Here is a 16,228-nt window from a genome sequence, read left to right on the forward strand (position 1 = left end):
CTCACTGCCTGCGATTAGTGCAGCGCCGACTTCCTAGCAGCCTCTGCACGTGGACCACACGAACACGCCTGAGCTCATCCTTAATAAGGAAGCATTCATCGTGTTGTTTCCTACCCCTTTGTTTGGATGATTCTCTTAGAATTTGTGCATCTGTATTTGGGCACATGTATTGCTCTTTTTTATATATTGCATCTATAAAAGTTTGCAGCACTACACCATTTCATTGAGAACTCTGTACAAATTTTTATATTATTAAATTTTCTTTTGTTAATTGCAAGCAGTGTAAGTTTCTGCATGCAACTTGGTATAAGCCTTCTGCAGAGCTTAGACTGGGAGTGGGAGAAGCTATGCTGTAGTGCTCATGTACTAACAAGAAACATGCTACTGGGGGGGGGGCTGTGTAAATCTTAGAAATGGAAGGACTCAAATCCTTTGACAGGTATAAAAGCACCCATATATGTATTTTATCGGAGTATAAGGGGTTGAGGTCAGCTTTAAAAAACAGAAGCCGCCAAATAAAACTCAATCCTTAAAGATATATTTAGACCTAAAGAATGGGATGAAGAACAGAAGAAGAACAGGTATTATGGGAAGACATTGGCTTAAAAAGCGGTCAACAGTTTTGAACCTTAATTTCCACTTAAAGTTGTTGTAAACCCTTACATACACCCAGTGAAGTGCCTGGCCTCTGGTAAGGTAGGTTCAGAGGTGAAACAAATCCTCCTACATAAGTTGTAACTGTTTATCTATGCCTGTTTTTTCCCTACATCCATTCAAAGTGCAGAATTTACACAAGACTTTTCAGCTCTGAAAAGCAGGGGGCAGAGACAGACCTGAAGTTACATCAATGACGAGAGCTCTGAGAGCTGAGGGAAGAGACACATCCCCTCTCCTTGTCACCATTTTTCTCTTAGTGTCAGGAATGATTCATGCTGATAGAGGAACGAAACAGCAGACAGAAATTAGACTTGGTGATCTTAATTGACACAAATACACACTATAGAGCAGGGATCTGCAATTAGCAGAACTCCAGATGTTACAAAACTACAAGTCCCATCACGCCTCTGCCTCTGGGTGCCACGCTTGTGGCTGTCAGAGTCTTGCAATGCCTCATGGGATTTGAAGTTCTGCAATAGCTTGAGGTTCGCTAATTGCATATCCCTGCTATAGAGGGAAATGCTTTGTTCAGAATTCATGTCTGGGGTTTACAACCACTTTAAGTGTGATGTACTTATATTTAGTTTGCCAAAAGGTCAGTCATTTTGCTTCTACATTAAAAACCACTGATTGTGTCATAATAGAAAACCATACAATAATAAATATATCCAAACAACCATTAAACAAAGCAACATTGATGATTATAGGAGAGAGTGGATAGACATATAAAATGTAGTTCTTAAAGCGAACTCCATGATTGCCCATGAACCCCCCCCCATTTTTTGTTGTTCAAAAATAAGTTTTATTGAGAGAAGTGGAACAATATACAATATCGACATACAAAGAAACATTTGAATACAAGAAATAAACACATTGTGGGGTGACAGTTACCACTTGTGCATTTATACAGCCATTGGTCCTAACATCTAACAGGAATCTGTGGGACAGTCTAGATGAAAGACCCAACCAAAACAGAGCTTATGGAAAGCAGTAATATGTAGAATCACAAAGCTTCTTTCTTGTGATAAGACCAGCCAAGGTGGACTAGTATAAATGACTGACTGTCTGAGTAGGTGTGGAAGGGTTGAGTCCAGAAAAGGGGTTTTAGTCCACTATAGGAGTATTCCATACAGAACGACCTATTCATACTAGATGTTGGGATAAAGACCTAAGGATTGGGCTAACGTGATTTAGAGGGTGTGTAGACGACAAAGGGTATTACAGAGAGGAAAAGAGTGGGAGAGAAGAGGATGAACGGTGGAATGGGGTAGAGGCAAAGGATAGAGATGGTATCACCTCCTCAGTCTCCATAGAAGGCAGGATAATACTATCCATTCGAAAGTGAAAATGTGTATTGGGAAGTTTATGATTGGGGATCATAGAGTTTAGCTGCTCATGGTAATTCTCCTCGACAGGGGTCCTCCCAGACTCATCCCTTGGGTAGGGGCGGAGCCCCTCTGTCTAAAGTTAGAGGTAGTGCCCTGGGTGTGGGCTCCAGGGTATATACCTAACTGGTTATTGTGACGAACTGGTAGGGTTCAGTCCCATCAGAGTTATGTTTCTGTGGTACAGAAATAGATCCAGCATGCCCATACGTGTGAGAATTTGGATGGGGAATCTTGTTCTATATAGAGCCCCCATTTTTTTTTAAACCCCCAAATATAGTCTTTAGTTCAAGTCTTTTTGGTGGTTGGGGTGTCAGTGAGCTTCCTCTTCTTCCTCCAGGACTGAATGGTGATCATGCAAATATGTGTGACGCCGCTCAGTCCTGGAGTACTGTGAACTTGGCCTATGGGTTGACACATCACCTGGGGGGGGATAATGTACTATAAATAAAAAAAGCCTGGCATCACAGTAAATGGGCACAATGACAAAAAGTAATTATGTATTGAAAAGGACTGCTGGTGCTTGACCAATGAGGAAGTCAGGAACAGCACTGAGAGAAGGAAAGCAGATGTCAGTGACAGCAGTGGGGAGAAGTGGGGGCACAGATTTCTCTACGTGTTGTTTTTTTTTATCTCACAAGAGGATTGCTCAGAGCTGTATTAACACTTCGTGACAAGACTGGGCACAGATGACTTTGCATACTCAAACCTACTAGGTACAAGTCTTCATTAAAAAAAAAAAAAAAAAAAAAGGGGGTTTACATTTACTTTAAGCCCAATACACACTATCAGTTTTTTGATTGAATGAAAAAAAAAAAAACAGCTCAGAGCAGCTGTACTAAAAATCCGATGTTAGTACCGCAATCTCACCTGCTGGGCTTTTGTGTTCCGACAGGGGGAGGGCCCCCCTGCCAGAACACTCAGATCAGTGCTCTCTGGCATTGGTCGAGAACGTTGATCAGCAGCCGACCGGCTGCTGGTTTTCCAGTATGCTCGTCCGACAGAAGCTGGCTGTTTGTTTTTTATTGAACCAGCCGATATTGCCCAGCATTTGGCCTGTGTGTACTAGGCTTAAAAATTATATGTCCCCTTTAAAGCCGGCTATACACAGATTTAAATTTACCCGGTTCAGCAGAGCAATTTTTTCTTCTTCAACCAGAAAACTGCAGAATATATGGCCTGCCTAACAAAGGAAATCACTACACTACAGTTGTTGTAGACAATAAACAATTCAGATCATGCAGGAAACGTTTTCATTGTTCTACCACATGATGCTCAGTCCTTTCTATTGCTCACGGTGTGAAATAATTCTCAGTTGCCTCATGTAATCTTTTACAGCATGTCTTCCTGAATCAATGTAAGATTATGTTGTATTCATTAAGCTGAAAATCTACTTTTGATTTAAATCAAATCCGTCAGCACCTAGATGTATTTTATTACAGAAATGCAGGCACCCTTTTGTGCCGGTTCGTACCATCACAATACTTATGCCCTAGAAACCCAGGGCATGCTCAAACAAATATTCACTTTTGTGCTAGCTCACCTGCTCCAGTCTCATGCAACTAGCCTTACCGCCCAACAGGGAACTATGGTCGGTAGGAGGCGGGCAAGCCTTCTTCCACTGGTGGACCAATGAAGTATAAGAAGCTTGGTCAGCTTTTAATTGCAGTCTATTTGCCCATTAAGATTTCCCCTTGCCTGAATAGCAATAAAAACCTGACAAAGGCACTAACCCTTCCACGCTCTTTCCAAAACTTAAAAAAATAAATAAAAAGGCTGGAGTTCCACTTTAATCTTTCAGTGTTTAAAGTGGTTGTAAACCCTTACAAACCACTTTGACCTACAGGTAAGCCTAGATTAAGGCTTACCTGTAGGTCCAAGAAATATCTCCTAAACCTATATGGTTTAGGAGATATTTGCCCGAAAACAGGCACCGCTGTCTACGGCGCATGCGCCGTAGATAGCGGCGCGCAGGCGCACTGAGCGCGGCATTCTCAACGACGGAGCTGCTGCACGTGTCGGGTCCCGTGCGCATGCGCGGGAGTGACGTCATCGCCGAATGACAGCGGCGGAGCTGCGAGACCCCACCAAGAAGATGGATGCGGCGGACTACAGGGGACAGCGGCGACTTCGCTGGCTCCTGTGTCAGGTAAGTGACACATAATGGGCTACTATGCGATGCATAGTAGTCCATTATCCTTTGCCTTTGCAGGGAATGAAAGAGGAAGTAAACTCATCAGGGTTTACTTCCTCTTTAATAAATGTCTAAAAAGGTTCAACCCCAGATTTTTGCTTCCTTCTTTATTTCTGTGGCATGGCGTCACAGATCTGCTTCTTTCTCCAACAGTGTTCAGAGTTCTGCAAAGTACAGTGCCACTTAATAATGTGGCCCCATTTCTTGCAGCTTTCTCCAGTGAGGCCAAGACAGCTGAATGATATATCCTCAGGAGGTGTGTCCTTGACGCCCTGGCCTTACAGGAAGTGGGAAGTGGGTAGAATGATACTAGACATCATTCAACCTGGAAGAGGTTAGGTGTTCAAGTTCACATTTGATTTTCCCCCCAGTGTATCATACCTAAAGCTCATCTTACTCTAGTGCCCCAATCACACGGTCAGACATTCCGACCACAAAATCTGTCAGATTTTTTCAGACAGATTTTGGCCGAAACTAGTCTTGCATACAAACGGTTGCACAAAGTTGTCGGAAAATCCGATCGTTCGGAACAAGGCGACGTACAAAACGTGTGACGGGACTATGCAGAGGCCAGTAGCCAATAGCTTTTGTCTCCAAATTTTTTCTGAGCATGCGTGGCACTTTGTGCGTCGGAATTCTCTACACATGATCGGAAAAATTCAGATTGGATTTTGTTGTCATAAAATTTTAGATCCAGCTCTCTAACTTTTTCTGTCGGAAATTCAGACAGAAAAAGTCCGATAGAGCGCCCACACGATCAGATTTTCCGACAACGTAATGCAAAAACTTTTTCCATCGGAACTTCCGACCGTGTGTATAGGGCATTAGTCAGAGCTTTTTTTTTTTGGTTTGAATGCTGACACGATTGAGAAACAATGCAAGTGCTGCTATTAACCTTCATTAGATCAGGTGACCAATAATTATAATTTTTGTCTTCACAATCATACAGTTGGTCTTCTTTACATGTATGTGCTACACAATGGTTTCACACTAGGGTTGCCACCTGTCCAGGATTCAAACAGACAGTCCAGGCTTTGAATCTTGTGTCCGGGTTTCAGGTGGACACATTATTCAGACCGGGAGCTGTGGGCAGCTGTCTGGGGGCAGGTCCGGCATCACTGGGGGGGCAGGGGGTAATAATGTCAAGAGAAATTTGGTCACACCCACTGTTTGCTGCAGCACACTATGCGCACCCCCTTACTATTCTCCTTGGGGCACCCAAAAGTGTCCCAAGCCGCCAAAAGTGTTCGGGTTTGGCTTGAAGAAAAGGTGGCAACCCTATTTCACACCCCTGAGTTTTCTCTCCAGCTATATATCCTTACTTGAGGACAAATGAGGAACTGTATTCCTTGCCAATGACAACATCTCCCTTTTATCTTCCTGCTGCAGGTTATGGTCCCGTTGAGCGGTAGACATTCGTATCATAAAATATTATAGAGAAGGCCTCTTAAGATGGTCTGACCGATCTCTTTGATCTCAGAAGTAGGAGCAGAAGTAGCCAGAGGAGATATTGGCATTGTTTGCTTTTTAAGAGACCTGCTGGATGTAACACTATACCCAAAATTGGAATTATGTGGTGCATTCAGTATGTTGTTGCAAAGGGCAATGTGTAAAGGGCAATGTGTAAAGGGCAATGTGTAAAGGGCAATGTGTAAAGGGCAATGTGTAAAGGGCAATGTGTAAAGGGCAATGTGTAAAGGGCAATGTGTAAAGGGCAATGTGTAAAGGGCAATGTGTAAAGGGCAATGTGTAAAGGGCAATGTGTAAAGGGCAATGTGCGGTGTTTAGTAGCCCACAGAAAATGAATACAGTTTTAGCTTACAATGGTCAGATCAGTTACACTCTGGTTGCTATTGGAAGCTGCATTTTTCAATATAATCTATGTTTAATGTATTGCCTTGTTGAAATAAATTAGAACTAGAGAAACTTTTTTTTTTTCATTTTGGATTTACATTTTTGTCCCATTGCAGAGATTTCCCTCCACTTCCTGTTCCATAGTGAAACAGGAAGTGAGAGAAAATACCTGCAAATTAAGACAATTCCTTGGGGACCCCCGGGTCACCAGAACAAGTATCCCCAATGGAAGATTTTCCCCCATTTTTTCTGGGGACAGCACAAAATTTGGGGTTTTCTTTTACTTTCACTTGTCAAGACAGATAGAGATGTGACTCTGCCTAATGGGGGCACAGACCGCAATAAAAGCTGACAAATGTGCCAATTTTTCTCTACTCCATCTAAAGCTTAAAAAAAAAAAAAAATAGGCCTTTAGTTATATTTTAACATGCTTCTTTTTTAATAAAAGGTTTGCTGTCATGGGGTTTAGATGTTAAATGAAGGCAAAGAGTCTTTTTTTTTTACTTTTTAAAATAATAAACATGTTATACTTACCTGCTTCTGTGTTTTGCACAGAGCAGTCCCAATCCCCCCTCTTCTAGGGATTATGGTAAGGGTTTGGTTTGAGGAACAGAATCATGTATTTTCAGTATTGGCACAAACATTTTGTTATTATTGCAGAGTTTATCTTAAAGTGTTTTTTGCTGTGCTTTCATCTTTTGAAATTGCCCTTTTAGGTTTTTGTTATTGTATTCAGTACAGCAATATATACATTAGGCAATAGAGAGTGCAAACACTCAATTTGCAATCACTCCACATCCCTTCTTTAGGCCCCTTTCACACTAACGTCCCGTTCAGGCCCGCCTGTCAGTTTTTCAGGCGGACCTGAACGGGTGCTCCATAGAGGTCTATGGAGCGTCGGATGTCAGCGGTGACATGTCCGCTGACATCCGACCCGCTCCGATCCGAAAAAGTGTGACGGAGGAAAAAGCTATTTTTCCATCCGTCTGCGGATCGGATCGGATGACGACGGGCACTGCGGTCCGTCGTCATCCGATCTCCCATAGGGGAGAGCGGCGCTGTGACAGGTCCGTCCCTGCACAGTGTGCGGAGACAGACCTGTCATCTCCCTGCTCAGCGGGGATCGGCGGAGTGATCCCCGCTGAGCAAACGGACATCCACGGGGCGGATCAGAACTGATCCGCCCCGTGTGAAAGGACCCTAAAGCTAAAACATTTATTTTTTACCTTAAATCATTCCCTGCATTAAGGTAAAATAACTATTTACAACTTGCTGTGTCCCCCCACCTCCCTAAACCTTTACCCAAGTCCTCAATCGATTCAGCGATGTGCATGGCTGCATCTCTTCTCTCCCCTCTTCTTTAAGACCCCTTTCACACCGAGCCGGCGGCGTCAGCGATAAAGCGGTGCTATTTTAAACCCGTCGTTTTAGCGGCGCTATTGGGCCACTAGTGGGGCGGTTTTAACCCCTGCTAGCGGCCGAAAAAGAGCTAAATCCATCTGCAAAATGTTGCCAGAGCGGTATGCTGGTGGTATCGCAGCGCTGCCCCATTGATTTCAATGGGGAGCAGCGGTGGAGAAGCCGCGAATTCATCGTTCACCGCTCCAAGGAAGCTGCTGGCAGGACTTTTTGTGACTCCCTGCCAGCGCACCGCTCCAGTGTGAAAGCACTCGGGCTTTCACACTGGAGTGAATGGAGCTGCTTTTTTTAGGCGCTTTTAGTGTGAAAGGGGTCTTACTCACAGGGAATGAGGCAATGGCTCCTGCTGCTGTCAGTCAAATCATGTGAGGAGGGAGCAAGGGCAGAGCCAAACCATACTGTGTGTGTCTATGGATGCACACAGCCTGGCTCTGGAGCCAGCCCGCACATCTGCCCCCATACAAAACAGTTTGCAACAGTGGCACACTCAAAATAGGAGGAGCAGAGAGTACCGGTGGGGGACCCCAGAAGCATCCCTAGTACATTATCAAACACTGCCCAGGTTTGGAATAAGATGCTGCTTTTCATTTGCATAAATAAATAAATAAATGATAATGGCCTGATGCACCATAAGTGAGATGCCTCCATCCCTAAATACAATACAATAAAAAATACAGTGGTCATGGGACTTTACATGAGGCAAATCACAATGGTAGACATGATTAACAATTTTTTTGCATAGCAACAAATTTCATATTTACAATAATTGAACATAATACAATTCCAATCATAAAAAAGGAGATAACGAGCTGATCCATGATAAATTAAGATATAAACAGTATGAATTCATAAAGGTTCCCAATATTCGCATACATAATGTTATTACGTAGATGTAAATACATGATTGCATAACGTCCAGACATCTTTGGCTCTCCCTTACATGATGGGGATTGCATACCATTATTGGCTAGATGTGTCAATATTATTTCTAACACTTTTGGATCTGCACTTTACGGAAACTTGGCCTGCCTTCCTGTTGTCGCGTGGTCAGTGTGGTGAATACTTTGCCACAGTCCCCGGGATAGACATCCCCTTGCACCCCCAGCTCTATGACTGTTGGGCCTATTTTTCTAAACTGATCTACAAATTTCTTGTATCTACTCCTGAGAAAGTGAACAGGGATCCACGAAACACGTATAGCTATAGGATGTCAAGATTTTTTTGGTCACCATATGTTTTACAATCATGCATTTACATCTAGGTAACAACATCATGTAGGGAACATTTATGAATGCATACTATTCATATCTTAATTTATCATGGATCGGCTCACTTACATTTTAAAGTGATACTAAAGTCTCGTTTTAGTTAAAAATAACAATCATGTGTATACTTACCTGCGCTGTGTAGTGGTTTTGCCCAGATCTGCCTCTTCTTGGGTCCCTCTTCTATGCTCCTGGCCCCTCCTTCTTGTTGAGCGTCCCCACAGCAAGCAGTTTACTATGGGGGCACCGGAGTCGACCCACTGCTCCATGTGTCCATTCTGACATGGATCCTTGGCCCGGCCCCACCCCCTTTCTCTCCTCTTTGGTTGACTGACTTTAATTGACAGCAGCAGGAGCTAGTGGTGCTGCACTGCTGTCTTAGCCAATAAAGAAGGGAATCTGGGGCAGCCAAGACACTCCAACTTTGCTGGATCTAGATAGTTGCATAGTTAGTAAGGTTGAATAAAAACACCAGTCCATCCAGTTCAACCTGAGTGAGTGTCTAAAATTTTCCCTGTACATTGTACACTCACATCAGTCCCTACCCTCAAGTAGCCCACAATCCAAGGTCCCCATTCACATACTAGGGCCAATTTTGAACAGAAGCCAATTAACTTACCTGCATGTCTTTGGAGTGTGGGAGGAAACCGGAGTACCCGGAGGAAACCCACGCAGGCACAGGGAGAACATGCAAACTCCAGGCAGGTAGTGTCGTGGTTGGGATTCAAACCAGCGACCCTTTTTACTGCTAGGTGAGAGTGCTAAGCACTACACCACTGTGCCGCCCAAATGAGATGGGGCTCAGGTTTAAGGTGTATGGGATTATCTTATCTAGGAGTTTTTAAGATGAGCTTAGGAAAGGTCACACATGGCCCTCAGGTATGATTTTGAAAAACAGCTTCTTATTCAATACCCGAGCAGTATTTTTGAATGTATAATACACACTGGAATACATGGGCAAGGTTATTGTAAAGGTAAACAAACTCTTGTGAGTCAGAAGATATTCTCCTGTCATCACTTCCATTGAAAATAAGGCTTGGAACCAACTATGGACAACAGTTCATCTAGAGCCGCTGGTTTATTACATGGGTCCTTCATTTAAAATTTCATAGTGATTTCAGGTGTGTAGCTCTCAATAGTGCACAATATGGAACCCATAATGGTGTAAGGCTTAGGAAACAATCTGTAAAGTTATTGAAATTTCCATGCTGTTGTTTTCAAGAATGTATATACTGGAAACATTTAGCTGCATACATGTTTTATACGGTACATATAAAGATGATGTCATCATTTTGTATATTGGCAGGGCCGTCTTTAATATTGATTGGACCCTGGGCAAAACTTTTCTTGGGGGCCCCCTCCCCATGCAGTCTCGCTCTCCACCTGCTCTGAGACATACAATAAATAGCAGCTAGACTCAAAATCAGTTTACTGAATCAGATCAGGCAGCTATTGCGATTGGTTGCCAGAGGTTTCAGTGTATCATTACCACTCACTGACTGGTTGCTAGAGGTTACAGAACACATTACAGCTCACTGGTTAGTTGCTAGAGGTTACAGCACATTATTTCTGCTTGTTGATTGGTTGCTAGAGATTACTGTGGATATGACCTTAGGGGGGCATGATGTACATTTCAATGCCGCCAGCCTCTATTTACATATGAATGCCGGTAATTTACATGTAAACACAAGGTCTCCAGGTGAGTCATCTGGGACACAGCACAGGACTAAAACCACAAAGGGCGAGGGAATTTAAGCCAGGATAGTTGGCAAGTATGAAGCAGCTGCTTTGGGCCCCACAACAATGACAGGGCCTAGGGCAGCTGCCCCTTTTGCCCTGCCTTAAAAATGGCCCTGTATATTGGTAGAATAACATAATCAAATAACATTGAAATTAATGGGTACAAGTCGCCTAGAAGTCGGATTGAAGTAGTACAGGAAACTTTTTTGAAGTCGGAGCGATTGCTGTAGTGTACATTAAGACGGCTTCATTAGCCAACATTGATTTTCTCAACAGGGCGACTTAAGTCGGATCCCGAGTTGCCCCTGTGTGAACGGGCTCTTAGGGAAAATATTTCTGAAAAACTGAAATAAAAGCTTTTATATGAGTCTTATCCATGCAATCTGCCATTTTTATACACTAGAATAAAAGAACACAGTAATTGAGGAAATAAAACATTTTAAAAACATTTTTCTAATGAGAGACCTAGTTTAGAACATGGCTTACCTTTTTATCTTTTGCATAATTCCACCATCATTATTCTTTAGGTCATGCACCATTTTCTGAATCTGCCTATTATAAGAAAGAAAAGATGTGGTTGGAATCGGTATTTGTGAAGAACTGTAAGAAAATTTATACTTTTGAGCATTAAAAAATTATTTTGGCAAATATGAGTTATCACATTAGACAAAGTGTATCTAAACTCAAGAAGAAAAAATTAATGTTGTACTTAAAGTGGTAGTAAACCGCTGCAGAATAAAAAAAAAAAAAAAAAAAAACACCTGTAAGACAATGGCATAATGTGCTTGTATGCATCGTATACTAGCACATTATGAAATACTTACCTTAGAATGAAGCCCTTCCAGTGGCAGGCAGTCACCACTGAGAGGGCTGACATCTTCCTGCGGGCTTTCTTCTGATGCTGTGAGTGGCCAGAGCTGCGATGATGTATCTCTGTTCTTGCAAGAAGCTTTGAAGGTCCAGCACAATATGACGTCAGGGGCTGCGTGCAGGATGATTATCTCCTAAACAGTGCACGTTTAAGAGATATTCATTTTACCTATGGGTAAGTCTTATTATAGGCTTACCTGTGTGTAAAAAAAAAAAATATCTTTAAATTAAAAAATGATCTAAAAATTATTAAAATTAGATAATTAAAATTATCTTTACTGTAACCTTCATCTGTAACCTTCATCTTCCAAACCTTCTGTTTGGAAGAGTCACTTCTAAGAGGTAATGTCAACACCAGAAAATCTGAGGAGACGCCCCCTCGCAGGCCATAGCAGGTAACTGACAGCCTCAGTATCCCTATTATACCCCGTACACATGAGCGGACTTTGACATCAAAGGTCCGACGGAACGATTCCGGCGGACTATTCGATCGTGTGTGGGCTGCAGCGGACTTTTGATTTGCAAAAATCCGACAGACTTTAGAAATGGAACATGTTTCAAATTTTTCCGCCGGATCCAGTTCCTATCGAAAAATCCGCTCGTCTGTATGCTAGTCCGATGGACAAACAGCGACGCTAGGGCAGCTATTGGCTACTGGCTTCAAACTTCCTTATTCTAGTCCAGTCGCACGTCATCATGTTCAAATCTGTCAGACTTTAGTGTGATTGTGTGTGGCCAAGTTCATTCATTCGCAAAGTCTGTCAGAACTCAGTCGAAAGTCCGTCGGAAAGACAGTCGGACCTAGTCCGTTGAAAAGTCTGCTCGTGTGTAAGCGGCATAAGAGTACATAAAGTGGGGTGTGTTCATCATTTCCCTCATATGCCCCAAACACACGGTTGGAAATTCCGATGGAAAAAGTCTGATCGGATTATATTGTTGGAAAATCCACTCGAGTGTGGGCTCTATCGGACTTTTTCTGTCGGAGTTTCCGACGGAAAAAGTTTGAGAGCTGGATCTAAAATTTTCCGACAACAAAATCCAATCTGACTTTTTCCGATCGTGTGTAGAGAGTTCCGACGCAAAAAGTGCCACGCATGCTCAGAAAAGATTTGGAGACGAAAGCTATTGACTACTGGCTTCTACGTAGTCCTGTTGTACTTGATTTACGTCCCCTCATTCCAAACGATCGGATTTTCCAACAACTTTGTGCGACCTTGTGTATGCAAGACAAGTTTCGGCCAAAATCCGACCGCGTGTATGGGGCATTACAACACTCTTGGTTACTGAAAACTTTGCAGCACCTGAAAAGGAGTTTAGAGCACCCCCTGCTGGACAGTGTTAATTCCTTCAAACAAAAATATTTTTGTTTACAAAATTAAACAAAATTAGCTGGGAAGATACTGGAGCGTTTAATAAAAGACCACATCGACGAGTTCTTGCTGAACAATAACACTTTAAGCAACAGACAGCATGGATTCATGAAAGACAGAAGTTGTCAGACAAATCTGATTTCTTTTTATGAGGAGGTAAGTAAAACCTTGGGCAGAGGGGTGGCAGTGGACGTGGTATACTTGGATTTTGCAAAAGCATTCGATACAGTTCCGCACACACGGCTCATGTGTAAGGTAAAGTCTACAGGTTTGGAAATATCAGTTTGTAAATGGATAGAAAATTGGCTAGAAGACAGAATTCAAAGAGTCGTGGTTAATGACTCTTACTCTGAATGGTCTAAGGTTATCAGTGGTGTACCCCAAGGTTCAGTGTTGGGACCCTTACTTTTTAACATCTTTATAAATGATATTGGGTCTGGCATCAAAAGTAATATTTCTGTCTTTGCAGATGACACCAAGATATGCAGTGGAATAACGTCTTTACAGGATGTCTCCAATTTACAAGCCGACCTCAATACACTGTCTAATTGGGCGACTATGTGGCAGATGAGGTTTAATGTTGATAAATGTAAAGTTATGCACTTGGGGCCTAAGAATATGCATGCATCATACATGCTAGGGGGAGTACAACTGGGGGAATCCATAGTGGAGAAGGATCTGGGGGTTTTGGTAGACCATAAGCTCAATAACAACATGCAATGCCAAGCTGCTGTTTGCAAAGCGAGCAAAGTCCTTTCTTGTATTAAGAGAGGTATGGACTCCAGAGAAAGAGATATAATTTTGCCCCTGTTCAAATCATTAGTAAGACCTCACCTGGAATATGCCGTTCAGTTTTGGGCACCAGTTCTCAAAAAGGATATCGGGGAACTGGAGAAAGTGCAGAGAAGGGCAACCAAACTGATAAGAGGCATGGAGGAACTCAGCTATGAGGAGAGATTAGAGGAACTAAATTTATTCACTCTTGAGAAGAGGAGATTAAGGGGGGATATGATTAACATGTTCAAATATATTAGGGGTCCATATAGTGAACTTGGTGTTGAGTTGTTCTCTGTACGGTCAACCCAGAGGACACGGGGGCACTCTTTACGTCTAGAGGAAAAGAGATTTCAGCTTCAAGTACGGAAAGGTTTCTTCACAGTTAGAGCAGTGAAAATGTGGAATAGACTCCCACCAGAGGTGGTTCTGGCCAGTTCAGTAGATTGCTTTAAGAAAGGCTTGGATACTTTCCTGATGGTACGTAATATAACTAGGTACTAACATAGGTAAAGTTGATCCAGGGAAAATCCGATCGCCTATTGGGGGATCAGGAAGGAATTTTTTCCCCTGCTGTAGTAAATTGGAGCATGCTCTGCTGGGTTTTTTTTTCGCCTTCCTCTGGATCAATTGTGGGCATAAAATTGGGTATCTGGATTGTACGATTATTTTTTATTTTATTTATTTGTTTTTAAGGTTGAACTGGATGGACTTGTGTCTTTTTTCAACCTGGCTAACTATGTAACTATGTAACACTATTTTAGTCAACTAAAATATGGCTAAAACTAAAACAATTCAGATGATTAACATACGACTAAAACTAAAATGGGATTTTCTCTTGAGGAGACATGGCTGGAAGAGGCAGCAGAGGAGGTTGGAACTGGAGTTGTACTGTGTCACTGTAAAGTCTGAAGGAGCAGCGGATCATCAATGAAGAAAACAAATGAGTCCTTGAGCGCTAAAACTCTCAGTCATCTATAAAGGTGGGCATATCCTGGAGAACGTGAGAGAAAGCCGAAACCCAGTGCAGCTGCCAGTGCCAACCACTGTAAAAGGTGGACAACAGAACATATAAAACAAATGCAGCGCTTTATGGGACCAGCGTAAAAAACGTTGCAAAATGATATGTCAAGTAAAGTTAATTTATTAAATGCACACTTAGAATAATTAAAAACATCTATCAAATGGTGAGGAGATAGTAAAAATATGTAAAAGCCATATAAAAACCCATTGCCATTGTTGATATATTGTGAAGAAATGTGTAAACAATAACACCATGAAGTTCAGATGACGGCGGGTTAATATCAACCGATGTACTTCAACTCTCAATCCTGAGATGATAACCAGATCTCCAGGAGGAGCCACCAGGATGGAAAAGCAAGGGTCACAATAATGAATCCGGTGGCTTGTCGCAGATGTCAGGCCCACAATTTTTTTTAAACTAGTAATGGCGGCGATCAGCGATTTTTATCGTGACTGCGACATTATGGTGGACACATCTGACATTTTTGGGACCATTGTCATTTATACAGCAATCAGTGCTATACAAATGCATTGATTACTGTGTAAATGACACTGACAGTGAAGGGGTTAACCACTAGGGGGCAGTGTAGATGTTAAAGCGGTAGTAAACCCGCTATTTTTTTTTTAACACCTGCAAAGCAAAAGGCATAATGAGCTAGTATGCACCGCATACTAGCTCATTATGAAATACTTACCTTAGAACGAGGCCCCGACATCTGGCACGATCCACGCCGAGGGAGCTGACATGCTCCCTCTGCGTTTCTTCCGGGTATCGCGGCTCCGGCGCTGTGAGTGGCCGGAGCCACGATATCGTCACTCCCGCACATGCGCGCGGGAGATTTCTTTCCGGCCGCCGGCCACTGACGGATTTTCAGGCCGAGAATCCCCTCGTGCGCATGTGCCGCTGCAGTCAGCGGCGCATACTGAGGGGAATATCTCCTAAACCGTACAGGTTTAGGAGATATTTTTTTTTTGCCTACAGGTAAGCCTTATTATAGGCTTTCCTGTAGGTAAAAGTTACAAAAAAGGGTATACAACCACTTTAAGTGTGTCCTGGGGAGTGATTCTCCCCCCAACGGTGGGGGGCACGGCTACGTGTGACACGTCACTGATCTCTGCTCCCGATCACAGGGAGCAGAGATCAGTGACACTGTCACTAGGCAGAATGGGGAGATGCTTGTTTAAATTAGCATCTCCCTGTTCTTTCTCTCCGTGAGACGATCGCGGGTATCTTTGGAGTCTGCGGGGCCCGCAACCCAACTCATGGGGCTTACCGTGGGCACACGCGTGCCCACAGGCCGCCTCTTAAAGGGCAACATACAAGTACGTTAGTTTGCCTGAAAGAACCCTTCGGCTGACATATCGGCGTGAGGCGGTCGGCAAGCGGTTAAGAAGAATTTGTTATCACTTTTCAGAAGAGCAACTTCACTCTCACATGTTTGAACACTTTGTTTGTGTTATACGTACTTCATTGGACTCTATTACTGAATTATTTAATTTTTAGATTATGATCACCTAGGAATTTGCATGGATCCCCCTCCCTCATTTTATATTGTTTTGTGCATTGTGTTCACTTTAGGTCCAGCAGCATTTTCACATTAATTAGTTAGTTTGACCCCTTTCACACTGGCTTGTTTTGCAGGCGCTATTGTGCTAAAAATAGCGCCTGCAAACCGA

At 42.9% G+C, this 16,228-nt stretch overlaps 1 protein-coding gene across 1 annotated transcript in view; it reads right to left on the minus strand.

Annotated features, from left to right (window-relative positions):
• The window catches only part of BLNK (B cell linker), a gene marked incomplete in the record, with an annotated part of 346,417 nt that overhangs the window by 83,377 nt on the left and 246,812 nt on the right, over window positions 1-16,228 (minus strand). Inside the window, 1 exon segment of the mRNA XM_077455234.1 lies at window positions 11,001-11,066. Within this exon segment, the coding sequence (XP_077311360.1) occupies window positions 11,001-11,066 (66 nt within the window).

Source organism: Lithobates pipiens, unplaced genomic scaffold, assembly GCF_037356315.1.
Source record: "Lithobates pipiens isolate NorthernLeopardFrog02 unplaced genomic scaffold, aLitPip1_a1.2 Scaffold_25, whole genome shotgun sequence".
NCBI classification, from domain to species: Eukaryota; Metazoa; Chordata; class Amphibia; order Anura; family Ranidae; genus Lithobates; species Lithobates pipiens.